The following is a 27,297-nucleotide window of genomic DNA, read 5'->3' as shown; positions in this document are numbered from 1 at the left end:
CCGCCTGCTGGTGGGGCAGAATGTCTTTCTCTGGCACTTTAAGTACTGTTTACTTGTGGAAAGGCATGGCTAGACTGTCTGTCAAAGCCTGGTCCTTTTTGAAATGGAATAAAAACTTTCCCAGTCTATTTCACTTCTGATGATCAGACAGCCTGAAGAACCTCAGAAAACTTGCAGCATGAGAACACAGGGGAGGAACATCACAGTGCTACAGCATGGCAACTTGTCACAGGTACACATCCTTTTACTTTTATGAGCTACGATTTTCACTTTATGTTGGTTGTGTGATTTTATTGCAATGTTCATAAGGATATAAACAGATTGCTGTATTCCTTATTGTGACATTGTCTTGCACAGGAAAGCTTTTAATCACTCAAAATTTGCATTCATCAGGACAGGAAAACATAATCTCTTCATCTCCTCCATGTTTTTTTCTTGTCCTTCTGATCTAATTTCCTCTTTGTCAGCATGTTTTGGAAAAAATCATGGCATACCTTCTTATCTTGGTCAAACAACCATGCCTGGACGTGCTCCCTTCTCTACACAGTTTATTGTTTGTTTTATATTAACCCCCTCGTTTGGCAGATAATAAACTCTTTGCAATGGTCACCCTTGCAGCCTGTTATTTCATTTCAGCAGATTGATGATGAGGTGCTTTGTATGATGAAATCTTGCAGGGCTGAACATTTATTGTTTGGCAATCAAATAGGGATCAAGGAATGGTGACATTTTTAACTAAGCCTTTTTGACTGATCAGCAAAATTTTTCTTCCTCACCAAATGACTACTCTTTCTAAAAAGTAAACATCTTGCTCAAAAGCAAAAACTGGTTGAGACCCTGAACTTCTGATCGGAAAGTTGTGTTGTTCATATCCCAACACCGCAAAAGGAAACTGTTGGGCCTTTTGAGCAAGATTCTTAATCCTCAACTGCTCAGTTGTATAAATGACATACTGTAATTGTAGGTCATTTTGCATAAGGGTGTCTGCCAAATGGGGTAAATGTAAAGCCTTGTAAAACTGATTAGATTCCTGTGTGCCCCCTACGTTGAACTTTTGTTTAAAGTTGTTATAGGAACCAATCCTTTCATTATTGTATTAATAATAAACAATTAACACTACAGATATTATTAAATAACTGCCTTTTTTCCTTATTAAGATTTCAAGCACCAAAAATTTGTATTTGTATTTCTTTTTATTTTATTATTTAACCTGCTTTCATTTTTGTTTTTCCTTGTTGAAATATTTTATCATTTACTTTGTTTTTATTATTATTATTATTATTATTATTATTATTATTATTATGGACATATGTTATTAATATACAGTAGGTTTACTGGTCAGTGCTTTCTTGGGTTATGTGTTTTGTCTTGTGTTGTCTGTCTGTCTGTACTGTTTTTCGTCTGCACTGTTTGCACTAGGTTGCACTCGATGCACTTTATGTAGTTTTGTGTTGTGTTGTAACTCTATGTTGTTTAGTGTAGCACCAGGTTTCTCGAGGAAGGTTGTCTCGTTTTTACTGTGTACTGTGTACCACTGTGTATAGTAGAAAATGACAATAAAAGCTTCTTGACTTGACTCGACTTGACTTGACTAGCACCATAGTTCTACTTGCATTTTTCTTCCATTTAAAACCATTTAAAACGTTTGGTCTCTGTATAGTATACTTTTACATTAGCTTTATTTTTAAAATCGCAAATGAACAGTTCCAGAGAGACTTCAGAAAATTCCTGGTAGCCTCCTTGGGCTACTGTAATACCCGAGCTCCTATAATGACCCTTTCTAAAAAAAATGAGTACAGAATGAAAAGAAAAAAACGAGACTGTTTGCATCTGTTTCTAAACTGTTGAGTGTTTGTCTTAGATTGAAATGGTAATGAGGTTGAGTGGTATCATGATTTAATCAGTGGGAAATCCTTTTTTTTATTTTTTTGTAGAAACCGGATTGCAATCTGCATTAGGTCACTTGCTGTTATTTTGTAGGACGTTTTTTCACTGAAACAGCAATAATGAGAGAGAGAGAAAGAGAGAGAAAGAGAGAGAAAGAAGCAGATACAGAGAAACAGAGAAACAGAGAGAACAACCTCCCTTTAAAAGTATGTGTGAAATGTGGGCTGTACCTGGCTTGACAGGTTTTATCTGAGCTTGTTTGACATTAGTGATTATGCTCTATTTAATGATCTGTGTGTTTGTGTGTCTGTGGGTCAGGTCATCCCTCCTGCCCCCGCATGGCTTCCCCTTACGTCACACAGAAACGGTAAACATTTACCATTCTGATATATTTTTCATTTCTCCATTAGAATTATTATCACTGTATTATGAATCCTTTACTCATGACTATTACTACAGTGTGTGTCTTTTTTCCCCCCCAAGCACCACTTTGATTTATTTTGTTCTAACTTAAACAGGTTCACTGATGGCATCTCCGGCCACAATCACTGAGAGACCCAAACGCAGCGGGATCGTACCAGGTAAAAGTCATGCTCTCACCTTCAGCTTTACCTTCACACCTGTGGCCTGCTCAGTAATGCAGCTCTGAGTTGAAATTAAGACAGAAGAGTGTTTTACAGGAGGACTGAGCTGATCTGGTGCTGCCTCTACTTGTTTTCCACCGGCGTGATCATTTTTAGTATTTATTAAGCTCTGGTATGAGTGTGGCTCACACTTGATGAGAAGCTTTGTGCAGGTCCTGATGTCCAGCCAGTCGATGATGAGAAGCTGTGCTTTTTGTGTGTTTTTGGTGATGTTTTTTTTGGATCAGTGTTTTATTTGTCTTATTATTATTATTATTATTATTAGTGTTTTATTTGTCGTATTATTTTAATGAGTTAATGAAGTTAATTTGATTCATTTCATTTGCTGAAGCTGATGCATGAGTCACGCTGTCAATAATAAAAAGACTCCATATAAACTGGCAGTCATATGATGAAGAATCCATATAAACTGGTGGTCATGTGATGAAGACTTCATATGAACTGGTGGTCATGTGATGAATACTCTATATAACCTGGTGGTCATATGAGGAAGATGCCATATAAACTTGTGGTCATGTGATGAAGACTCCATATAAATTGGTGGTCATGTGTCATATGATGAAGACTCCATATAAACTGGCGGTCATGTGATGAAGACTCCATATAAACTGGCGGTCATGTGATGAAGACTCCATATAAACTGGCGGTCATATGATGAAGACTCCATATAAATTGGTGGTCATGTGATGAAGACTCCATATAAACTGGCGGTCATATGAGGAAGACTCCATATAAACTGGCGGTCATATGAGGAAGACTCCATATAAAGACTGGTGGTCATGTGATGAAGAGCTGTAAAACATTTTCCAAGAAAGTTGTTTAGACAGAAGATATTTTATTCGTATTAAACACAATAGCAAATGAAAAACTGTAAATCAATATGCTTTCAACAAGTAGGATATCAAGGATCAGGCAAGAGTCAAGTATGTCAGACAAAAAACAGGTCAGGATCAAACCAGACCAAATAATTGAGACACAAACAACTGAGAGACATCTTCTCAAATTTCTCAAAATAACAATAAGGTATTTTGTGCTTTGGCTGTAGATGTGTTTGTGTGTGGGTGTGTGTGTGTGTGTGTGTGTGTGTGTGTGGGTGTGGGTGTGTGTGTGTGTGTGTGTGTGTAATTGGAGCTGTGTCTCATCAGTAGCTTGGTGATGCTGCAACTTCTGAATTCTGTTGTGTGAGAGTCAGAGTCTGTGGCAGCCATGTTTGTCTGCCTCTGTGTACGTTAGGAAATAAAGCCTGAATTAGACCGTGACCTGATTTAGTGTTTCCTTTTGTCTGTTGAACTATAAATAAATTGTGATGTCATTCTTTATTCAGACAGTCGTGTTTTATTCTGTACAAACCATTCCAGTCACAAGATCGTATTGTGTATTTGTGTGACACTGCTATGTGTTGTGAATGGTATCTGGAGTTGCATATTTCAATGTTAATGCCTCTTAAAATTAGGGAACCCACGACAGCTCGGTTTTTGTGTTGTGATAATCGCAAAACTGAATTTTCAGTTGTTCTGAGACCTTTCTCATTCATTTGCTAACACTTCTTAGGAAAATGTGGACAGTTTTGTTTTGTTTCTGCAATGTTTACATGAACGAATATCTATCTGCTAGGTGATTTCATCATTAGCTTCAGGCATTTGCTAGTTGATTCGAGCTGCTGAAACAGATTGGTTCTTTGGTACTAGATTTAGTCATTTGACTGGATTTATGGTTTTTTTTTGCATTTCATCTTTTTTTTTTATTATTGTCCTTTTTTGAGTCTAATATTACCAGTCTTACAGTCTTTTTCCACTTCTGTGTATTATCATCCTGTCGTAGTGCCTTTGAAATGTTTGGAAGGAATTAGCGATGAAACATGAGCACCATTTATCTTTTTGTTGTTTTGGTTTTATATTCTTAAGACCAGACAGTGGAACACTTTACTCAGATGGTTATGGATTTTCAAGAGCTTTAAGGAGCAGAATGTGGAAACCGAAGTGTAAGGTGCTGGTTTTCATCTGCTGTTCCACAAGCTAATATTTCATCTATTTTCAGAGCTGGTCTGGAAGATTGAACATAAATAACATTAATGATATTATAAATGCATGTATATGTATATTGTAATAGTATTTGTCTACAGTGTATTTCTTTTTCTCAACGCAAATTCATTTTAACGGCACTAATTTTATTAACGGGCAATTAATGCTGTGTGCATTTCTGTTTGACCGTTTTTATAAAAAATATAAATAAATAAATAAATAAATAAATAAATAAATAAATAAATAAATAAATATGAAGCAAAATTAAACCCTTCAACGCAACACACATTTATTCACGACATCCCTTCTTTACTCACATATAAAACATTTTTTTAAAACTTCACAGAATTTTATTTTTTTTTTTATCCAAATTTAATCTAAAAAAATTTCTACAAAAAAAATTATGTGCCAAGTCTCAAATCAGCACCAAAATCCAATGTACACATCCGGCAATTAAAACCGTTCGTGTTGAAACATTCTCGTTTGAAAAAAGTTCAGTTTGGTGTCCTAAAGATTTACGTAATTTAAACTGCCATAATTACTCTAAAACATTGACAGGAATATTTTGCCTTCATGATCTATGTTGAGTTTGGTTTCACTAATAATAAACATACATTTGCATAAAGCATCCATATTTCTCCATGCCATGTTGATTAAAGTATAAAAAAACTTAATTTACCTTAAATTAATACTTTTTAAGAACAGATAAAAATGTGCGTTTAAATTGGGATTATTCGGGAGTTAGCTCGTGATTAATCTCGATTAAGCAATTGACAGCCCTGTGTGTGTGTGTGTGTGTGTGTATATATATATATATATATATATATATATATATATATATATATATATATATATTTAGCCAGTCAGTGAACTTTTGCTAGCAAGACCACTTATATTGTTATTGTGACGTTTTTGGTTTTGTTATTGTCATACTCATTCCACACAATTTGTACTTCCCTTTTTTATAATTTAATATTTCTACTGCAATTTGTACTTCCCTTTTTATATTATTTATAGTTTTGACTTAATGCATTATTTTCTGAGCAGCTGATTAGGTTTACATTTCACTTTAAGTTGTATTCTGTATATAACTATGTTTGTGACAAATAAAAATCTTAAATATTGCTGAAAAAGAAATTAGAAAAAGAAACCATCACAGAAATTCGAATGGTTTCTACTACAAATACAAATATGAACCAGAACCAGAACCAAACCATCACCAAACAGGTTCCATTATGTAATGTGCTTCTGAACATCATCATCATTTAACCAAAGAAACTAGTGTAGAAACTGAAATTTAGAAGCCTAATAAATGGTGCCCAATAGATACCAACATACAATCAACAAGTTGATCCTTTATGCAACCAACTAGACATAAGATGGCACCATTTGGTTTTATTGTTTTTTCCCCAAAAAACTTTCCTCAGATGTGCTTTTAAATGCAACACTAAATATAATTTAGATTTTTTTAAATGTTTAACATAGCCCTTAATTTTAGTGAAGTGGGCCATACTAAATAGAGCTACTTGATTTGGACAGAACTTGAGAAGTTAACCACATCTTCTTTTAGGTTTTAATGAAACTAGAATCTAAATAATGGACATCATTGTGTGCTTGGCAACTTAAAAAATACAGAAAGCGTGTATAAACTAGGTAATTCCAAGGCTGATGTTTTATCCAGCTAGCATCCTGCTAAAACAAACAAATAAAAAAGATTGTTTAATAGTTTTAATGAATACAATGGAAATTTTTGTTGGTGTGGTGTATTGCCCGGTGGGTGGGACGGACGGACGGACGGACGGACGGACGGACGGACGGACGGACGGACGGACGGACGGACGGACTTTGTCCAAAACAACTTTATAAAAAAATAAATAGAAATATAAGTCCCTCAAAGTATATCTCTAATGAGCGAGCCAAAAGCGACAGTGGCAATTCTTAATTCTTTGGCTTTAGCTACTTTTTGCTAGGTTTGCAAATTTGCTAGTTGCAGAAGTGCTGGATCAGCGGGTGTATCACTTTGTCTTTTCCATTTAAAAACAGCGTTACATAATTTGCTGCGAGAATTAGTATGGAAGAGTGATGACGGATCACGTACAACAGACACACGACCTACGAAACCTACGCTTTTCTGTAGAAAATTTCACTATGTGGAAAGTGTGGTTTAAGAGGAAGTGTGTGTTTTAAACCTGAGAGAACAGAAATAGGCATATGTGCACAGCACGGCTGTTTGATTTATTTCTCTCCTCCAACTCACAAGTCTCAGCAGGTTCCTGAGATCATGAATGGACTGATTTCTTGTCTCTCGTTGCTTCGTTTTCTCAGTATTCGGTTGCGTCAGTGTGCGGTTTTATATTTCTGAGGTAAATTAACTGTTCTATTTAGCAGGTTGTGCAGCATGTGCAACTGTCTTCTGGACCTGAACACATCACAACTGGCATTTAACTGGCAAAGAAGGAAAAACACACATACACACCTCACACTGCTGTCAAGCTGGTTGTGAATTTTGGATTTTGGCACATTTTCATAGAGCCTTCAGAGGGCCTGTGTTTCATGTTGCGACATGCCAGAGTGTTACAATTCTTGGTAACACTTATGAACAGGACAGGAATGTGTGTGTCAGTACATCGGATAGTTCTGATGTCTTATATGTTTGATGTGATCACATGTTGCAAGCCAACAACAACACATCTGTTTGTCAAATTATTATTCAGAGCAACATTAAAGTATGTTTTGTGTGTGTGTGTGTGTGTGTGTGTGTGTGTGTGTGTGTGTGTGTGTGTGTTCATTCCCAGGTGTGATCGCTGCAGGGATCTTTATATGCTTCCTGCTAGCTCTCTACACTGCGCTGTGGAAATGCATGGTGTCTCCACCCAGAAGGTAAAAATGTGTGTGTGTGTGTGTGTGTGTGTGTGTGTGTGTGTGTGTGTGTGTGTGTGTGTGTGTGTGTGTGTGTGTGTGTCAGTTAATTTGACTAACTATTACAATCAAAATATACTGCCATTTTTATTCTCCAATAACTCACTCATGTGTGTTTCTCAGGGGAAAAAGGAAGCGGATCTTAAAGGGGTCCAATGCAACATCTCTGTGAGCAGACTCTTATTTTTGTGGACTTTGAATGCCACTGGATGACCTACACTCTTCTGTGGGACTATAAAACGGTTCCTTTAAACCTGTATCGGTCTACTAATCGCTCTGCAGGCTGTGGCTGAATCAGGAAACTCCAGGAACTATGCTATCCCCACCACTAGAGAGCAGTACTGTGGGGGTTTTGTTGACATTCCCTGGCCTTAAAGAAAAGAAAGCAAAAGCACCATCCATGAAGTTGTTGAACTAAAATGAAAGCTGGTGTAGATGTTTTTGTAAAAATGCCGCTACTTATTTCTAGGGAAATTTGGTTTAATGCTTAGAGTCCTTTTTCCTTAATAGGCAAAAACAAAACAAAAGCTAATCAGCTAGTCGTCTATAGGTTTTAGAAATGGTCTAGCATTAAATAGTTCTTTTAATTATTCATTTTTTTGGTATCTACATCAGATTATGTGTTTTAATTCAATTTGTACAGTGATATAAAAAATTGACATTAGACTTAGACAGATTTTGACCCATTGCCCTCAGATGGGACTCAAATCTTTGCCTTGGGAAGCCAGTGCCTTAACCATTAGGCCTCTGGGTCACACAAGCAACAGGTAATGTCTAGTGGATATCTGGATTATTAGAACATGTCAATTGTAGGACACATGGTGGTATCTACTGGACACTAATGGGACTATTTAATTCATTCTGTTTGATTTGTATCATGCTTTTAACAATAAACATTGTCCTAAAGCAGCTTTACAGAAATGAACCGAATGTCACTTTATATGTTAGGACTTAAATTATTCTCGGTAAGTTCATCCCCAATGAACGAGCCAAGCAGTGAGATAGTATGATAAGAAACCTATGGAGGAATCAGACTCCTAATGAGTTCCACGTTAAAACACATGGATATTTAGGCTGTTCCCAGGGAGCCATCCTTAGCTGGTCTCCAATTGAAAAGATGTCAAACCTGAGGTAGGGCTTCAGAAGGAAGCAGGCAGATCTGAAAGGAAAAAAAGGGACAGGACCACTAGACAAAAAAATAAAAAAGAATACAAAGGCTGAGTTCTTTCTATCCCAAACTACAGACTCGTCCAGGTGACGCCCCCTTGACATGATCTCTATTTGACCTTCTGTTTTTTCCCCCCACATATTGTTTATACGTAACACGTCATCGGCAGCGATCAAAAAGTGGTCGGGTGGAATGATTGCAAATAAAGTCAATTTATTTATCCATCTTTCGGTCTTTCAATGTTCTTCCCAAAAACACATTTAGAGAAGAAACTGAAACTGAAATTTTATTTCTTCTTATTGAACCGTTATCCTTGAGCAATGCTTTGTTCAATCCACCTACGTCATTCCAACTTCCATCAATTTCGACTTTACATTGTTTTCATTTGTAATAATAAGTAAAAAATAATAACTCGACAAACATCAGTTCACGCACCTTTAACTGTTTTTTAACCTTTAACTGTTTTTTAATATTAAAAACCCATAAAAATCATCTAAAAACTATAAAAAAGTCACAAAAATATACAAGACAATGTGATGTAATGTATAGAGTCATATAAAAACTTAAACACTTTAATTATATTGTTTTAATTATATCACTTTAATTATATTTTTACTGCCTTGTTTGAATCTCTGACTTTAATATTTTTCCCATGTCTACAGAGAAGTTCCTATTGTTAGTACTGGCCCTGGTTCTACTAAGTGTCATGGTATATTGTTGCAAGATACGGTCACCATGATAAAAATGCCATGAATATCGTAACAAGTTTTCCGCCATAGCTTGTTTTTTTGGCTTGACTCAGACACCGGCTATTTTGATAAGGCACAGATTTTAGCATATCAAAGATGATGCTTGAGTGTTAAAAGAACACCATCATCAGCACGAAAAACAGCCAAGATCTATGAAGCAATATATGCATTTATTAAAAATGCAGTAAAAATGTTTAATTAATGAACAACAATGCATTAGTGATGTTATGGGGTTGCTTATATGGATTTACTCAGGGTCATAAGATTAATTTGATTTAGGTCATGGATCGAATTGATTATGTAAGGTGAGGTGTTTCTGGATTTTAGCCCCTGAACTAATCCTGAGCAGTTCTCACTGGTATTTAGCTGCTTCTGTTCACATTTAACAATATATGAATTACACTTACCATGCAACAGAAATGGCATCAGATGTAATGCATTTTATACGATGAATTATGTATTTAATTTAATCTTTTGCGTCACTAATAAAATATGGAGACAAAAGTTGTGAATTTTGTAAACAAACAAAAAAATCTTATTTTTTAAATTTTTAATAAACTAAATAAGTTTTATTCAGTGTGGTTCTCTTACTTTAATTACAATAAGCCTTAATTTGGTCTTTAGGGGGGGGGGGGGGGGCAGGGACACTTTAGTTTCCTAACTAAAGTGTCCAATGTGTAATTTGATTTTAAAATACTTTGAAAACTGCAGCAGTTTAAACATTTGCTGTATTGGAGACTAAAATAATATATCAGTGACGACCTCTCAGATGCTGTCTAATAAGGGTCCTTTAATGTTTCCATAACCCCTAGTGTATGTATACCCTGCTGTGACTTAATTTTTAGGTCTTATTGTACATTAGTAAGTCTTTTTTTGCTTGTTTATATGTCAATTATGGATGACCCTTGTGTGATGTTGCCAATCTGTGTTGTAGCACAGCCTATGGACTTATTATTGCACAATTAGGCAGTTGCTGATTTTTATTTTTACTTACTTAATAATTTCCCTATGTTTTTGAATCAGCATCGCACATTTTTCCCTCTTCAAATGCCAGAAACATTGGTCACATGACAGCACCCTCTTGGAGCTTAGACTCTTTTGCAAATCTTAGTGTGTCTATATGTACAGTAGGTCCAAACCTTGTTGTAACTCACTCTGTATAAGGTGTCTGGCAAATGTAATTATCGATTACCTTCGCGTGATCTTGCAGAGACGAGTTATCGTCTAAAATTTGGATTAATTTCAATTAGGTCATTGCTGATTTTTATAGCACTTGGCACCCTTACTTAGGACAACTTACAATTATCTTATTTACACAACAATGTTGAAGGGTTAAGTGCCTTGCTCAGGGACACATCAATAGTAGCTTAAAGATGGATGGATTTGAACTCATGACTCTGCAGTAGGAAGGTCAAGATCTTAAACACTGAACTACCACTTCCCCACATCCTGTCTGTGCTCACTGTTTGATATATTCCTCCTGCCTGGCGGCTCCATCCTCAGCATTCTTCTACTGATATACTCCATGTACCATATATTCTCCTCTGCACATGTCCAAACATTCTCATTCGGCTAAATTGAATTGAACATACTGTGAAATTTAAAATAGAAACATGTTCAGCATTGCGATGAATGTTAGGGGTCCAAACAAATATCTTCTTCACTTCTTTGTTCCTTGTATTGAAAATGCAAGGACTGTAGATCTGCGAGGTCGCAGTTCACCTAGATAACGTAGGTGCAAAGAGTCGAGAATTATTTCACAATCCCAAATCCACCAAGGCTCAATCCCTGTTATGTCATTTATTGGTTCTTAACGGCTTGCATTGATTGTTACATCAGCAGTTTGATCGTACTGCACCCACGCACACGGACGTACGGATACCCAGAGTGCGTTTCTCATTGACACAATTAGCAGACCTTATTCCACTGGAGTGTATGGCAGCACTAGTGTTAAAAAAAAAAAAAAAAAAAGAAAAAAGACATTCTATGCAAATGTCATGAAATTAAATAAAATACAGTAGTACAACAACAAAAACAAAATGTGTGCAAAATGATTTTCAATTCTAAAATTATTTCTCTCATGCATTCCATCAGATTTTCATGTCAGGCTGTAGGGAAGTGTAAGTGCAGGCCTACACTAGAAGACAAGATTCAACATTCAAAAAAATTATACCAGCCTAGAAATGGCTTCACAGTGGTCATGAAGCCTTTGTTATGGCTGATAGAAGTGACAGTTCTTTGGCAGGTTGTCCTGCTCTAACAAATTTCTCTCATAAGCAGAATTAGTCAAAGTTATGTGAGGAATATAATACTATTCAGATCACACTGTATTTTTAGCACTGAAATTACTATATATAGTGTATACACATGTAAAGTCAGACAGAAAGTAGCAATTTTTTAGCTAAGCTAGCTGATAAGATTTCTCCCTACAAAACCATAGGTAAAATCCAGTTTGATCTTCACATGTTTTAAAAATATTGCTCCTAAAAAAAAGTTGATACTCTGCATTTACAAATAAAGCTAATAAAGCTGTTAGCTAGCCTGAATCGCTATAGATGTTAGTGAATCTGTTGTCATGCTTAAAACAACCTAGCATTTCTGCTTAACAAGCAGCATTACTGATTCTTAACATCTCAGCAGTGCTTAGCTGGAACGACGTAAAATTATTAGCTAGTTCTTTTAACTAACAGCTTCAGTAGCACTGCTAGTCGATCTAATTATTGTCTGTTTAACGAAGTAGCAGCATCTGCTTTGAAGTAAACAGCATGTATGTTTTGCTAACATTTCCCTAACTAGCATCTATACTATACGTCAAGTAGCCTGTGATTAGCTTTATAAAAAAAGAAGTAGGAGAATAGGTAAAAGTTAAAAGGTATATCTAAATGTGACAATTAGAACAATATTGATTTTTTTTTTAAGGTCTATAGCTACGGCTATGGAGGTTACCGGTGGCAGCTAGTTTAAAATATGTAATTAGCCGAAGACAAGATTTGCAGATAAGACTCAAGTGTCAACCTTTTTTTACAGCATTAGCTGCATTAACATCTGTGCATGAAAGTTTCAACTATTATTATTCTTCCGTCACCAGTTTCTGCTTTCAGTGTTAGAGCCGGCGAACCACACACATGACTGTGCTGCTGAGGTGAAAAAAGCTTTATCCTTATAAAGACTGTTCTCCTGACCCGTATATTGCACTAGTGTGTATACTGAAAGTGTCTGATTGTTAATAAAAAAAATAAAGAACATCCTTTGCCTCTCTCTGTCTCTGCCAGCGGTCTTGAAGCAGGAGGAAGAGCAGCAGGAGAGGTAGGTGGTCCGAGCTCTATAGAAAAGTGTTACTTTAGATATGGGAGTTTTCCTGCACTGTGCTTGGGTCTGGCGTCGTGTCGTTAGCGTTCCTCTCGAAGCCGCCGTTATCGTGACCCGCTTTGTTGCGCTGCTCCATCTCCATGTCTTTCTTTTTCTGGAGCTCCAGCAGCAAGGCTTTGTTTGTAGATGGACCTGAAGACACACGTGGCAGAGGTTTCAGACTGGTGTTTTTTACAGCGATGCTACATGTTTTGTTGACTGTTCGTTTAGTTAAACCTTTACCTTTTTAAGACGGATTTTGATTAAGCAGATATTTACAGGAAAGTTGGTAGGAATTCATAGAGGGAATTAAAGAACTATGTGAAGGTTAATGGTAGAACAGACAATTCCAGACAATTCCAGTAATAATCCTAACTATACCAAAGTAGCTGAGCAGCACAGGTAGGAAGATGAGGCCGTGTGCCATTCCCAGCAGCGTGATCACCAGATTCAGCCGGAAGAAGAAGATCTGAATGAGCTGAGCCTTAGCGAACGCCAGAACAATGATCCCGGGCAGGTTGGTCATAGCAACGCCAGCAAAAACCTGTCAAACACCACACATGGCACATGAGTTTAAGAAAGCACCTTTACACGGATATCACAAGAAGAACATAGTAATAGATTTATAAGTGCCATCATCAACCAACAGATAAAATGGACAAAAATAGATATACAAATTGTGACATTTGTATAAAAAAAAAAATTATAAATTTGAGTAATTTTCCAAGTAAAACGGTCCAAGTAAAAACGCAAACTTGTGTGTTTTTCTGCTTTGTTACACTACTGTGTTCACCTGTCATGTGTTACATGATTGATTGTTGGTCAGGCCTCAAATGGTGGCAGAAGACTGTTATCATAACAGATTAACTAATATTTTCTAGATTTTTTGAAAACATTCCGAACTAAAGTGTTCAATGTCTAATTTTATCTAGACTTATCTTGCTGAAGTTCGAAAATGTACTATACTGGTGGTCTAAAATAATATTACAGTGATGACACCTTTTGATGCCGTCTAATATGATTCCTTTAAAAATGATGTTACTGTGACTGAAGCACTTACCGCACTGCCCATCTTAGCTGTAGCCTCTTTGGCTCTCTCCACCTTACTGGCTAAAGTGCTGAGGGCGAAGGAACGCGTTAGATGAGATACAAACTCCACTGAAATCCCCACAGCCTGGACAAAAGGTAGACCGGACACCATGATGGACAAATAAAGACATTGTCCAGCTTAGTTCTTTACCAGAATTTAAAAAATTCAAATCACCATGTTTTTTACTCACCGTGACGAGGTTGATCAGCGACACGGCGTTGTAGTCGATGCTCCACAGCGTCATGACTCCGACCGTGTCTACTGTGATCATCACTATGGTCAGAAGGTTGAGGAGACCCGAGCTCAGGTCCATGCCGAGCAAAATGCAGCACACCACGAAAGTAGGCAACAGACAGAGTGCAAGGTTCACCAGGCCCTCATTTACAATGGTAATGTACTGCTCGTAGTACACGTACGTCACACTGCCGAGGAAATCCGATCACGTTAATTAATACTCAGTTAAGCTTTAATACATTGTTAGAATTCATAGACTTGTGATGGTTTTGCTATTTTACTTAACAATGTGGCACAAAATGTGTTTAAATATTTGAAGGCACTAATTTCAGTCACCTCAAACAAGACTGCTGTCTGTAGGGGGCGGTATAGTTCCAGAAACAATTTTGCAACAATGTTTAAAATAGTGTACACCTCCTTAAACAATAAATATGACCACTGTGCGGCTGACCTTTTGGTCAAAGGGGGAATTAATATTTTGTAACAGCAGCTTTGACAAAGGATGTATTTTAATTGCATGTATTTTGAATACTTCTCATGGAAAAACACTCAGATATAAAACATGATGGGCATGGTGTTGATGTGAGATTTAGGGAAGGAGTCTCCAGTGTCAGTACACAGGAAATACTTTGGATGGACTGAATGGAGTTTACACTTTGGAAGAACTGTATTTAATTTTTTTTACTAAAATAAAGTATTAAAAAGCAAAAGTATTGGAACATCTGACTTTTCCAGCCATATGTGGTTCTTCCACAGAGTTTGAGGCACACAAATGTATAGAGTCTTTGGATGCAGTAGAATAAAATTCTTTCCTCATTTGAACTAGGAGACCCAAATCTGTTCCAGCATGACAATGCCCCTGTGCACAAAACCAGCTCCATAAAGACATGCTTTACATGGTTTGGAGTGAAAGATCTTATGTGTCCTGCTATAGAGCTCTAACCTCAGACCCATTGAACACCTTTGGGGTAAGTTGGAACACTGACTTCACCCTTGGGCTCCTCAAATCACCTTCATCAGTAACTTTACTAACTTTACTTAGTTTTTCACAGCACTGTATGCATGCGTGCCATAACATCTGTTTTTCCTAGTTGTTCTATAGTTCTACACAAAATGATCAGATTCTGCACACAAAACTGCAACATTACTGAAACACTTTTATATCCTGTCATAAGCAAATATTCTTTTCTAATCAGTCTTACAGACACAACGAGACATGCAAAAAAGGTGAAGGGTGGAAATGTAATGCTCACGTATAGGGGAAGACCTCAAAATCAGGTGCCGTGCCGTTTACTTTTCTCATCTCCAGGGTGATGTTGTTGGCGAGTTCTCTTGCTTTGACCAAAGCTTCTGTAAACTCCTGCGAGTTGGTGAGAGGAATGTGATATGCCATGAACCGGGACGCTGCAGACACATAAAGGGAGAGAAAAAGCTAGAGAGAGAGATCTATAATAAAAGTTATGTCTATAATTAAACTGAAACAATTCCTTATTATCTGCTCATTCTAATGCATTCTAATGTTTTTATATAGTCTGTTTACTATAATGCTAAATTTGATGGTAGTTTGTTTATTGTAATGCTTGGAGTTTTTTTGGTCAATGTTTTACTTGAATGCTAGTTTTAGGGAATTAATTTTACTGTTATGTTAGGGTTAGTCTGTTTACTATACAATTGCTAGCTTTAGGGTTAGTGTGTTTGCGATAATAATGATTACAGTTTTTGGGTTAGTGTGTTTGGTGTAATGTTGGTTGTATGGTCGGTGTGTTTGGCATAATGCTAGTTTCAGAGTTAGTGTGTTTGGTATAATTAATAGTTTTAGAGTTAGTGTGTTTGGTATAATTGATAGTTTTAAAGTTAGTGTGTTTGGTATAATTGCTAGTTTTATGGTTAGTGTGTTTGGTATAATTGCTAGTTTTAGGGTTATTGTGTTTGGTGTAATGCTTGTTTTAAGGTCAATGTGTGTGGTATAATGCTAGTTTTATTGTCAGTGTGTTTGGTGTAATGTTGGTTGTAGGGTTGATGTGTTTGGTATAATGTTAGTTTTAGAGTTAGTGTGTTTGATATAATGCTAGTTTAAGGGTCAGTGTGTTTGGTGTAATGTTGGTTGTAGGGTCGGTGTGTTTGGTGTAATGCTTGTTTTAAGGTCAATGTGTTTGGTATAATGCTAGTTTTAGGGTCAGTGTGTTTGGTGTAATGTTGGTTGTAGGGTCGGTGTGTTTGGTATATTGTTAGTTTTAGAGTTGGTGTGTTTGGTATAATTGCTAGTTTTTGGGTTAGTGTGTTTGATATAATTGCTAGTTTTAGGGTTAGTGTGTTTGGTATAATGCTAGTTTTAGGGTCAGTGTGTTTGGTTTAATGTTGGTTGTAGGGTCGGTGTGTTTGGTATAATGTTAGTTTTAGAGTTGGTGTGTTTGGTATGATTGCTAGTTTTTGGGTTAGTGTGTTTGGTATAATTGCTAGTTTTAGGGTTAGTGTGTTTGGTGTAATGCTTTTTTAAGGTCAATGCGTTTGGTATAATGTTAGTTTTAGAGTCAGTGTGTTTAATATAATGCTTGTTTTAGGGTTAGTGTGTTTGGTATAATTGCTAGTTTTGAACTTTGATGCTTGTTTCAAACTCAATGTGTTTGGTATGATGCTAGTTTTAGGGCTAGTGTGTTTGGTGTAAGGCTTGTTTTAAGGTCAATGTGTTTGGTATAATGCTTGTTTTATTGTCAGTGTGTTTGGTATAATGTTAGTTTTAAGGTCAGTGTGTTTGCAATAATAATGTTCAGTTTAATGGTTGTTTTCAGGTAGTTAAACATGTAATGCTAGCTTTAGGGTTCATTTGAGTTCTTTAAAGCCTTATTAAGGTCAGTTTGTTTAATGCTAGTTTGTTTTGCTGTAGCTTGTTTACTCTAATGCTAGGCTTTGTGTTACGATCTTTGTCTATTTTTCGGATTAGTATTTTTTACTACACTGTTAGTGTTTTGTTTAGTGTTTATTATAGAGTAGATACTAAGTGTTTAAATTGTATTTATAAAAATGTTTTTCTTGATCACCTTACCTAATATCTCTCCCGTCTCATTGTCCCGGACCACAGATGTGTCATAAGCCCCCAAACCACTGTGGAAAAAACAAAACTAAATGATAAAACTACCAATGCTTATCTACATCTGTTCTGACTTTTTAATATTCGAATAAAAGCTTTATCGCAAGGCTACATTTAAACTAGAGGATGCAGATCTGTTCAATAATGCTATAATAATTGTACATATTTTGTTTATAAAATATTAAAATATTTTAGAAGACTCAAACACTAAGCAGCGTTTGATTCAAAGGTATGATGACCTCAACAACAGCTCCAAGTCTGAGAACCACTTTATTAATGGTTTCTATGATTTCGTTTTCACCCACCCTTTGGGACACTGTAAGTCTGGCCGGTTGGAAAGGAAGCTGGGGAGATACTTGTGGAACTCAGCTTCTGTTGGACGCAGGAGGCTGCCGGATGGGGATTTCATGCACTTCTTCATACACTTTAGAGCATCTAGAGGTTAAAAAAAAAGGAGAGCAACTTTTTTAATTGCATTTCAATCAAACACCAAAAGTCCAAATATTGCATGCTGTGATACACACTCTCAGAGGCAGGACAGAATTTCCCTATGTTGGGTCCAATGGTGTAAAGCCGACAGCATCGAGACTGAGGATTCAGCCAGTCGATGTAATCGTCTACCCAGGAGGATGCTGGGATGGCCAAGTAGGACCTGACGAGCATGAGCAAGAGCATGGAAAAAGTTTATAGGTATTGTAGGTATTTTTAGAAAATAAAATACAAAATAAGTCTTGTAAATATACATAATGTAGCAATTATTTCTTCAAGAGTCATATTTGTCTATTTCTTGTTTCATTTTTTTTGTTTTTCTTGTTATTAATTATTAGTACATTATTCAAATAAAATGTAAAAGAAATCACAATTCAATCAATGTAATATACAATACAAATAAATTAATTACATTACAAATAAATGCCTTTTGTAAGAAAAATCATAAAAGATGAAAAGAAAATAGTTTTTCAGCTGATCCATATCCCGCTGTGAAGTGTTTTTAAAAAATAACCTAAATGATGTCAATTACTTGCACCTCGGACAAAAAAAAGTATTCCAGGGAAATGATAGGTACCGAGTACAGAGGAACGATTTTACATTCCTATAACTCTATCGGTAGCACTTATCACCTTATACAACAGCTGTTAACCATTAGCTGTACCATGACAAAGCTGTGTTCATTGTCGTCTTTTAAAATGACCAAAGCAAACAAAAATCCAAGGTCTAAGAGCAGAGGAACAGGCATGTGAAAAAAAGAGAAGAAAAACCCCCCCAAAGAAAACAAATATCACATACAGTATGAACTAAACTATAGTGAGCTATACAGCAGGCTACAGTTACTGACTTCTTCATAAGGATATTATGTTTAATTAAATTGTTAACTGTGACCTTTTTAACCAGAGCAAAGTTTTTTTTACACTGCTGTAAATAAAATCAATAAAAAAAACCTCTCAGAAGATAAAGTACCTTCTTATGACCAGAGACAGGATTAGAACTGACTTATAACTCTTTCAAAGGTAAAAACGCGTATCAGTGTGTATCGCTAACCAACAAGCGACTACTAAAGTAACCATGGAGACAAAGAACTAGCGTTCTAGTAGACTAGCTAACAATGAAAAATATTGCATAATAGAAAAGGGTTTGATCAGAACATGTATTAAAAATCTATGAAAAGTAAACCAGACACCCAAAAGCATTTTCATTTCAATTTAATTAAATCTTTATATCTGAACATCTATGATTACCTGCTTAGTAATAACTAAAAAAAACGCCAGGAAAAATATCTTATCCTATTTAAATTCAGCTCTTGTTAGGATCCTTTTTGCTTACATACTCTACTATTATAGTTTAAATACAAAACTATGAACTACAAAGCTATGGTTTATTTTATTTTCTGTTTCCTGTTTCTATTATTGGTTCGATTATTGGTGGTCCCCTGTCCAGAAAATCACTTTTCCTCACGTCCAATCCATATCCTTTTTGAAGTTCAAGTTCAGGTTTATTTCTATAGAGTTTTTTACAATGGACTTTGTCTCAAAGAAACCTTACAGAAAATAAGAATTAAAGATACTGATGTGTGTTTATATCTGATGAGCAAGAGACTGGGGTGGGGGTGGGGGCGTTGTTTGACTACGGACCGAACACAGCACCGAACACCAGGACACCCAGGCACAAGAAAGTTTCTTCCTCTAGATAATGAACAATTAAAAAGCTCTCCCCATTGTGCAATAAGAATAAAAATATATGTAATACCAGTGTAATATCTGTGCAATAATACTTTATATGTATATACTATACTGCTATACAATATATATATATATATATATATATATATATATATATATATATATATATATATATATATATATATATATATATATATATATATATATATATATAAATTATACTGCACTTTATATATAATAATTTACTTTACATACTTGTACTTAATTTACTTCATATATATATATATATTCTTCTTTTTTTTTTATTGAAAAAACGTGTAATACCACATTTGTACCTTATTTCTTTTATTTATTTATTTTTATTTTGTTTATCTTTTATAAAAAAAATGTGCCAATGGAAGCTTCTGTCACCAAAACCAATTCCTTGTAAGTGCAAACATACTTGCTAATTAAGCTCTTTCTGATTCTGATTCTATCATCATATTTTTCTCACCAAAACTGTCAGTGTTCCAAAGGGAAGTGAGAGTACATCCTTAAGAAGTCTTGATGTTCTCTCTGACAGCAAGGCCACTTTAGCATTTACTACATTTCTTTGATGTGTATATGTACTATAAAATAGCTAAAGTTCTCTATCTTGTCGATTCCCGGCCACGGATATCTGAGGGATCATCAAGATTATAATTCTGAAGTGGTAGCTCAGGGGATAAGATGTTGGACTTCTGATCGGAAGGTCATGGATTTAAATCCCAGCACCACTAAGCTGCCACTGCTGGGCCTTTAAACAAGGCCTTTAACCTGCTGTATAACTTAGATAACTGTAAGTCTGGATAAAGCATCTGCCAATTGCCATCAATGCAATGTAAGTGTAAAATTTAGAGCGAACAAGTGTTGTTAGTGGATATTAAAGCAAGATTAGTTCTCTGATAACATCCACAGACACTATTGAGCCCTTCTTTCTCATACTCTTCCAACTTGTATTTATTACAACCCCCCCCCCCCCCCCGCTCCGCTGCACAGCCAAAGAACAACCGCTTGCTTACCTTCTTTTCAAAATAGAAGTGCATCCACAAACACAATACATTCAGTGTCAAAATACAACATAAATTATTTCCTAAATTCATAACATTCTATAAATTTATTCGTCATACTTCATACGTTTCTAACTCTTACAATAGCAAAGTGAATAGGTCAAAAGATTTTACCTGTCTGGATACGCTGTGGCGTACTGGATCTTCTGGGTGAGGGAGAACTGGTCACAGCCGACGCTGGAGCACACTGCGTTCATGCCAGACACGTCTGAGAAGTTGAATCCTCTTGTCGTAACAAAATATACTGGAACCCCAACTTCAAAGTATTTGTAAAGGTACTCAAAGTATTTCAACATGTAGGAGTCCTGTAAAAGTGAATACGAGATGAGGTCTGGTTATGAGAAGGCTAGAAGAAATTGAACTCCATTCGTCTCACTATTCTGGTGGACTTTGAAGAATTTGGTCACAGTCACAGATTTGCTTCTAGTTTCCTTTACTGAAACGTGGAGCAAAAATGAGGTTTTCATAGGCGTTCCTGGTGTCTTGCCATTTTTGAAGCAGCAGTTTAATGTTGGGAAAAAATGTTATTTAATTCTTACATTTCAGAATTAAAGATGGCTTAATGGGAATACAGTGCACCCTCGATACTCGGGTTACGTTCTATGACCCCTCACGAGTAACAAAAAATGGCGACGTTTTGACTCTCTCCTTTTGATGGTTCCTTTTTCAAGGGAAATTTTACATATACTGCAAACTCAACAAAAATTGTGAATTACTTGTCATAAATGTTTTATTTAATACTTTAAATGAATAATACAATAATTAAATAGTTTTCCAAACATTTTTATATAATTTATTAGTACAAACTCTTGAAATGTTACTCCGAACCTTTGAGTCACTCACGGCTTCTCGCGAACTATCAGATTTAGATCAGATGAGTTACTCTGTGAGTTACTCTTAGTCCGCTTCCAAACGAAAAGTCGCCAACTATCGAGGTTGCGAGTGTGAAGGTCGCGAGTATCGCGGTTCCACTGTATTCTCTTAGGGAAATTGGCCCTGGAGACTCCTTCTATATATTCAAAATAAATGTCTCATCCAAAAGCTTCAACGAGTCCATGATAATATTGAAATTATATAGTGAAATAAACACCATTTGGAATTAGTCATCAATGTGTTCTTACTGTTGGCATGGCCAGCTCCTGATCCAACCCCACCTTCACGTGGAACGCAAGGAAGATTGAGGCACAGAACATGAAGAGGAATAACACGATCTGCAAAAGCAAATCATCATGTCAGCTTGAACAAACTATATATATTACCATGTAAGACAGTGTACGCTAGCTTTAGTTCTTTTGATAAGATTTCAACTTTGTTTAGGAATTCTTGTTGCACCAGTTTAACAGTTCATACCACTAGTATCCTAGAGACAGGATGGAGCAGTGCTGGGGCATAATATTTCCTCATTAGCGGAAGGAGGAAACCCTCGTTGGGTTTGGAGCTTCGTGGCTTCTTTACACTGACGCAGCAGGCTATTTCACATCGGTTTGCGTCTTGTCGCCGAGCGTCGATAGACAGCAGGGCTACAAATGCCGTCATCTGCAGCAAGAAGTCCAAGAGGATGGATAAAGCAGCGTAGAGCGCAAAAGACTTCACGGCAGGCATTGTACTCAAAGCACCTGGAACACACACCCACACGCATTATTTAGTGTAAGGAGAACACTGGTAGAGTGTGGATGGAACTGTATGTGTTACCCCTGTGTATACTTCGTTATCATTTAATATAGGCACTAAAACAATATGCCTGGGTCATGATTACCTCAAGTGAGAGTAGATTATATCACTTTATTCTGGCTGCTGCCAAGTAGGTTTTCGAGAGATCTTTCAAAGAAATCCTAGTCATGGGATATCTGTGAGTGGCAATTTAGTGTTTCGTTCCTTCTAACGCTCAAATGTCAACCAATCTCAAAATTTTTGAGTTAAAGTGGATGTGAAGTGGGTGTTCAGGACCTGGTTTGTAAATCTTACCAAAGAAAAAGCAAACAGATTCAGATATGCTACAAAGGAGCATGCTGGGAGCCACATTTCCAAGAACTCGCCCAATCTGCTCCTCCCGCGTCTCTCCTGGTTTTCGTACATCTCTCTGATAACACAAATTTCCACAGTGTTAATTAATGCAAGGACAAGATAAAACTGATAGTCTATACTGTTCAATAGGAAATGGTCATACCAAACCAATAAAGATCAGCAGATTCGAGAAAGATACCTGATACTCCAGTACAAAGATGAAGATATTGTCAGCTCCAACAGCCAGGACTAGAAAGGGGACCACCTGCAATATGACAAGTGATGATGGGATTCCTATCCAAGCATAGAAACCCATGGAGGCCAGGACCGAGCAGGCTACTACTAAAATACCTCCCAGCCCAACAAGGATCTTTGAGTCCACCTAAAAAAAAAGACAAGGAAATAATTTTAATAGAAAGACATCCCATTAGTGCATTTTTGTACATCGTCCAAGTCCCGTTATATTTCAGTTTAGGGTGTGTTTGGTTATTTATAAAGACATCAAGCAAATGTATAACAGCTTAAGTGATTTTCATATAATCTGTGCAATGTCATGATTAGATATGTTGGTACTTCCCATCTCTTCATTTATGTTTTTCTCTGTAACTTTCAGTATGTGGCCGAAAGTGAGGGACTTTCCAATAAGGGGAATCTCTAACTCATATGGGGCTGTTTCATTAGCGAAAGCAATGAGTTGATGGAAAATATGGCAAAACAAGCGTGATTTGTTGGACTGTTTAAAAGCTTAACCTCAATCATGGGCACCACCTTAAATGTTTAACCACAAATCCTGCAGATAAGAATGATTCCCTCCTTCTGACTCACCAGAATGCGCTTGAAGGATGAATATTCCCCCAAAGCCACTGCAATGTACAAGAAAATGACTGCGTAGCTAATCATAAAGATGGGGACGTCCTCTATTGTAGTTCTGTTGATTTCATCTTCTAAAGACCTCTGCACAGACAATAAAGCATTAGAAATTGGGGAGGAAATCAAAATGTATATCGGGAGATTTTGAAGTCTTTTGAAGACTTCATGGCAGTCGTAACTCTATGCTCACCTCAGCCATGTAGGCGAAAGTAAAGTTGTTTCTGGGATCTTTCTGGTAATCCTGTACTATTTTTAAGAAGTTCGATTCCCATTCTTGCACCACTTTGAACTTTGGGTGTTCTCGTGGGTAGTTGTTCAAAGAAAACGTGACGATGAATGCTTCAGCGTTTGTGTAGTCTTCATCTGAAAGCAAAGGCATGACTCATTAATTGGTTACCTATTTGACTCACGTGTATATGACAATATGTCTCTATGTCTTTCTGTCTGTCTTACTATCGTATCCTCCCACAGCCAGAAAGGGGAACACAGGTCCTCCATAGTCAGCCATGCAGCTCATGCCAAGAGCAGTAATGTCCTTAAAAGATAATGGAGAGCTATGCAGAAGAGAATTCAAGGGTAAATCCACGGGCAAGATAACGATGACTCTCAGAATTTGCCGCCATTGTTTGAGAATGTTGATCAGGAGCAAGAAACTTACTTGACGCAGTAGATGAAATGATCTCTCCAGTCAACTTCCGTGGTCACGCCTAGTTCGGTCATGTTAACCTTCGCGTTCAGATTATCCACGCTGTTTTGGAAGTACTGGGGAAGACTGTTGACAGCACAGTCAGAAAGAGAGGGGTTTTCTGGATTGAGTGGGGCATAGCACACGTCCTTAAGGCTAGCGGTTTTGTTAAGATCGTCAGACCAGAACTCAATTGCCTGGATTTTCTGTTGAAGCTCCAATAGTTGCAAAATGAGGTCTGGGGGGAAAAAAGCAAAGACTTTTGTTATTAAAGGTGCCAAAAATGTTAATAGTATTAATATATTAAAAGGGTTTGATTCCTCTTACAGTATGTGTAGCCATGTATTTGGCTTGAGTACACATTTAGTGGTTCTAGATCATCTAAATGGCAAGTTAGTTCCTGATTTCATATTGTTTATTTATGTTTTTAATTTAGTAAATACTAAATAATAATCATCTAACGATGACTTTCTCATGGTAAAAAAGTGTTACATAGGTCCAGACACTGAAGGCTCCATAATGTTACACACGTTTCTTTTTTTTTCTTTTTTTTTTTACAGAAGACGTACATTTAGATTAAACATTCTTTGTTTAGAAATAACGTTTAAAAAATTGGTTCATTTTTGGATTAGCTGTAAATGATCTATTAGTATAGAATGATAACATTTTAGACCAAGTACATAATATGTACATGCATAGTAAGGCCTATGATTTCCATTCCGGCTGGCACAACTGTGTGTGGCTATAACAAAAAAATTACCTTCTGACCAATAAAAATCAATAATACACCAGTGTTGTGTTGTAACTTGAATTCGAATGTGTAGAATATAGCAGTTTTTTAGAACTGGCACAAAAACTTGAAATAAGTACCAACCTTTAGATATAAGGCCACTGATGTTTGTTTTGCCGAACAGTAAGGAGTCATAAACATAGCCTTTTGTGCCTGGAGCTGTCAGGATCAACTGGTTGGTACGAAAGAAGGGGGCAAAATGCTGGTCGTGGAAGTCCTTCTCGCGCCTGGCACGACTTTCGGGAGCTGACCAAAGCTGAACAGGATCGGTGGTCAGTTCGATGTGCATCAACCCGGTTGAAAATGCCACCACTACAACAAAACATATAAAGATCACAGTCTTTGGATACCTAGCCATGATAGTTCCCCAAGTCTGAAAGTGTGCACCTAGGAAATCCTGAGTGGCCAGACTAGCTCGATCGGAGCATGTCACATCTTTGGGATTCACTTTAGGGTTGTAGTTGACATTGTTTGCGTTTTTGTCCTTTCTCCATTTTGCTGTCTTACTTATTTTGGTCCAGACAGATTTAAACACGAGGAATCCAAGGAATAGGAGGAACAAAACTATAAAGAGAATGAGGCAGATGAAGAGAATGCCGTTCATTTCGCCAACCATGAAGCTGTTCTCAGGAATAGGTTGAGGTGGAGGAACTGAAGGGCAAGCATCCAGACAGTCCTGGCAAGAGCACTCTTTTTCCCCAGTTGGTGATGTTTCATTACAGCCTACAGTAAAACCTGTATAAGGAATCATTCCTTCTGGTACCTGTGAGGTCTCTCTAGGTGGTATAAGTCTAAAATCAATATCAAGTGGAGCCAGACCATTGCTTGTGTCACCCTGGAAATCTAACCAGCGCTGAGGCGTGCACAGCTTATGACCATATCGGCCACACATGGTAGCGATGGCATATCCACCTGTTGCTGGAATACGCACGTTCTGGCAGGACCTGAAGGACGCATCGCTGAAGCTGGTGGAAATATAGGCCTGGTATGCAACCACACCATCTTTCTGTGCTCCGGCAACTGTGACGTTCATAGTTTTGGTGATGTTGACTATCTGGCTCTGGTCCGGACTGCAGGTGGTGATGCAGTGAATGTGGGCAAAATTGTAAGCACAGGACGGGCATCGGAGCAGCACAGCTTTGGAAAGCGTCAAGCTGCTTTGCAAGGCACGCAACTGAGCACTGGTGCAGCAGGCGAAGGTGTTACCTGCGCCTCTGTCTAGCATAGGACAAACCTCCTTCAACAGCTGGTAGTGCTGGCCTACCACTAAGCCTGCTGGCTGAAAACTTCTGCAGGGTATTCTTGCAGGGATCAAGGACCCTGCGATGTTGGGGTTGAGACCGCAATCATCGTACATCACGCAGAAACCAGGTCGAGGCTGAGCATTACAAACCACCTGCAAACAAAATAAAATTTCGGGCTTGTGGAGATGACAGACAGATTTTATACAGATTTTCACAATAACGTAGCGACGTTTTACTGCCTTAGGAACACCAAGGTGAAAACCAAATTCAGTCAAATGGGGAAATATGCCTATAGTATTATCGATATACTATACTGAATGATGTATGCTATGGGCTGAAGAGCTGATTTGATTTATGGGTTGAGTTGAGTGCATGGCCTTGAAAACAACAACTGCAGCTATTGAGACTTTTTTATGACTGTTTTATGCCAACTCGTGTGTTTTTCTTGTAGCAAAGGGTGCTCCCTACCCAGGAGTCAGATTTAATTACAATGATAAGATATGTCAGGTCATATAATAAAACTAAGCAGCGTGATATTAAACAGAATCACATGCAGTAGATTTCAACCATTTGCAATTTTATTCAAAGTATTTTCACAATTATACTGAATAGATAAAGATATTATAATGGTAATATGAATATTATTTTACCATGAATCAATTTGAAAAAAATCTCTTCATAGTGTTATTTAATATCAAATGTTAAATTAAATAAATAAAAATTTAAGACCTATTAACTGGCTACCTTTCAATCCTATAGTCCATAAAAGTGTATACTTCATTAAAGGCCGGTGGAGTTTGAGAATAAAACACTTGAGCATGTAGATGAAATGCACAGAGGTCCGTTTAAATAAAAAAAACGTACATTTTACAAATGGCAGATTAAAATGATTCACATTTTGACACTGAAATTTATCATACAGTAAAAAATAAGTTTTTACTTCGACTTATTTTTTAACCACCAACAGTTTCAATAGATTTTAAACAAAAAAATACCTGCACACAAATATGATCGAAAGAAGACGTACCAAACATGCAGCCAGTGTTAGAAAGATGAAGCAGTTATCCCACGTCTGTGCAAGAACCCCCATTCTATCAAGTTTTGAAAGTTACTGGAGTGTTACATCCAACGGGGAAAGAAAAAAGAGAGAAAGAGAAGAAGAAGAAGAAGAAGAAGAAAAAGAAGAGGGAAGGGGATGTTTTGGTATCCAGGGATATGTGAAGACGTCCTGATAAATAAGGAGGTAGTACTTCCAACCCTCTTTAACAAAGACGTATAAGATATCGACTAT

The 27,297-nt window shown here is 36.9% G+C and overlaps 2 protein-coding genes across 2 annotated transcripts; one reads left to right on the top strand and one right to left on the bottom strand.

Annotated features, from left to right (window-relative positions):
* LOC310733162 (uncharacterized protein) lies at positions 1–8,862 on the top strand. Its single transcript, XM_083554170.1, has 5 exons — positions 1–232; positions 2,206–2,254; positions 2,406–2,468; positions 7,348–7,432; positions 7,595–8,862. Exons 1-5 carry the CDS (start codon positions 140–142, stop codon positions 7,641–7,643), a joined length of 339 nt encoding a protein of 112 aa, XP_083410296.1. The 5' UTR covers positions 1–139; the 3' UTR covers positions 7,644–8,862.
* A 2,180-nt stretch (positions 8,863–11,042) lies between these two features.
* npc1l1 (NPC1-like 1) lies at positions 11,043–27,297 on the bottom strand. The gene is made up of 19 exons (XM_083555162.1): positions 27,034–27,297; positions 24,847–26,158; positions 23,946–24,210; positions 23,741–23,841; positions 23,478–23,650; positions 23,243–23,371; positions 22,617–22,799; positions 22,379–22,493; positions 21,764–22,029; positions 21,535–21,624; positions 20,528–20,718; positions 17,673–17,800; positions 17,454–17,583; positions 17,104–17,162; positions 15,314–15,464; positions 14,017–14,248; positions 13,797–13,910; positions 13,118–13,280; positions 11,043–12,889 (listed from the first exon to the last, which is right to left on the bottom strand). Exons 1-19 carry the CDS (start codon positions 27,094–27,096, stop codon positions 12,729–12,731), a joined length of 4,026 nt encoding a protein of 1,341 aa, XP_083411288.1. The 5' UTR covers positions 27,097–27,297; the 3' UTR covers positions 11,043–12,728.

The sequence above is a fragment of the Silurus aristotelis genome, assembly GCF_946808225.1.
Source record: "Silurus aristotelis genome assembly, chromosome: 11".
NCBI classification, from domain to species: Eukaryota; Metazoa; Chordata; class Actinopteri; order Siluriformes; family Siluridae; genus Silurus; species Silurus aristotelis.
The sequence above is the reverse complement of the archived record's forward strand: the minus strand, read 5'-3'. Positions and strand labels throughout refer to the sequence as shown.

Excerpts from the sequence above, each read along its gene's own strand:
- npc1l1 (XM_083555162.1), bottom strand. The coding sequence starts at position 27,096 with ATGGGGGTTCTTGCACAGACGTGGGATAACTGCTTCATCTTTCTAACA. Across the intron at positions 22,030-22,378 it reads ATCTGTTTGCTTTTTCTTTG|GTGCTTTGAGTACAATGCCT; the intron begins GTAAGATTTACA and ends TGTGTGTTCCAG. Across the intron at positions 20,719-21,534 it reads AGGAGCTGGCCATGCCAACA|GACTCCTACATGTTGAAATA; the intron begins GTAAGAACACAT and ends TCACTTTTACAG.
- LOC310733162 (XM_083554170.1), top strand. The coding sequence starts at position 140 with ATGATCAGACAGCCTGAAGAACCTCAGAAAACTTGCAGCATGAGAACA. Across the intron at positions 2,469-7,347 it reads ACGCAGCGGGATCGTACCAG|GTGTGATCGCTGCAGGGATC; the intron begins GTAAAAGTCATG and ends GTTCATTCCCAG. Across the intron at positions 7,433-7,594 it reads ATGGTGTCTCCACCCAGAAG|GGGAAAAAGGAAGCGGATCT; the intron begins GTAAAAATGTGT and ends TGTGTTTCTCAG.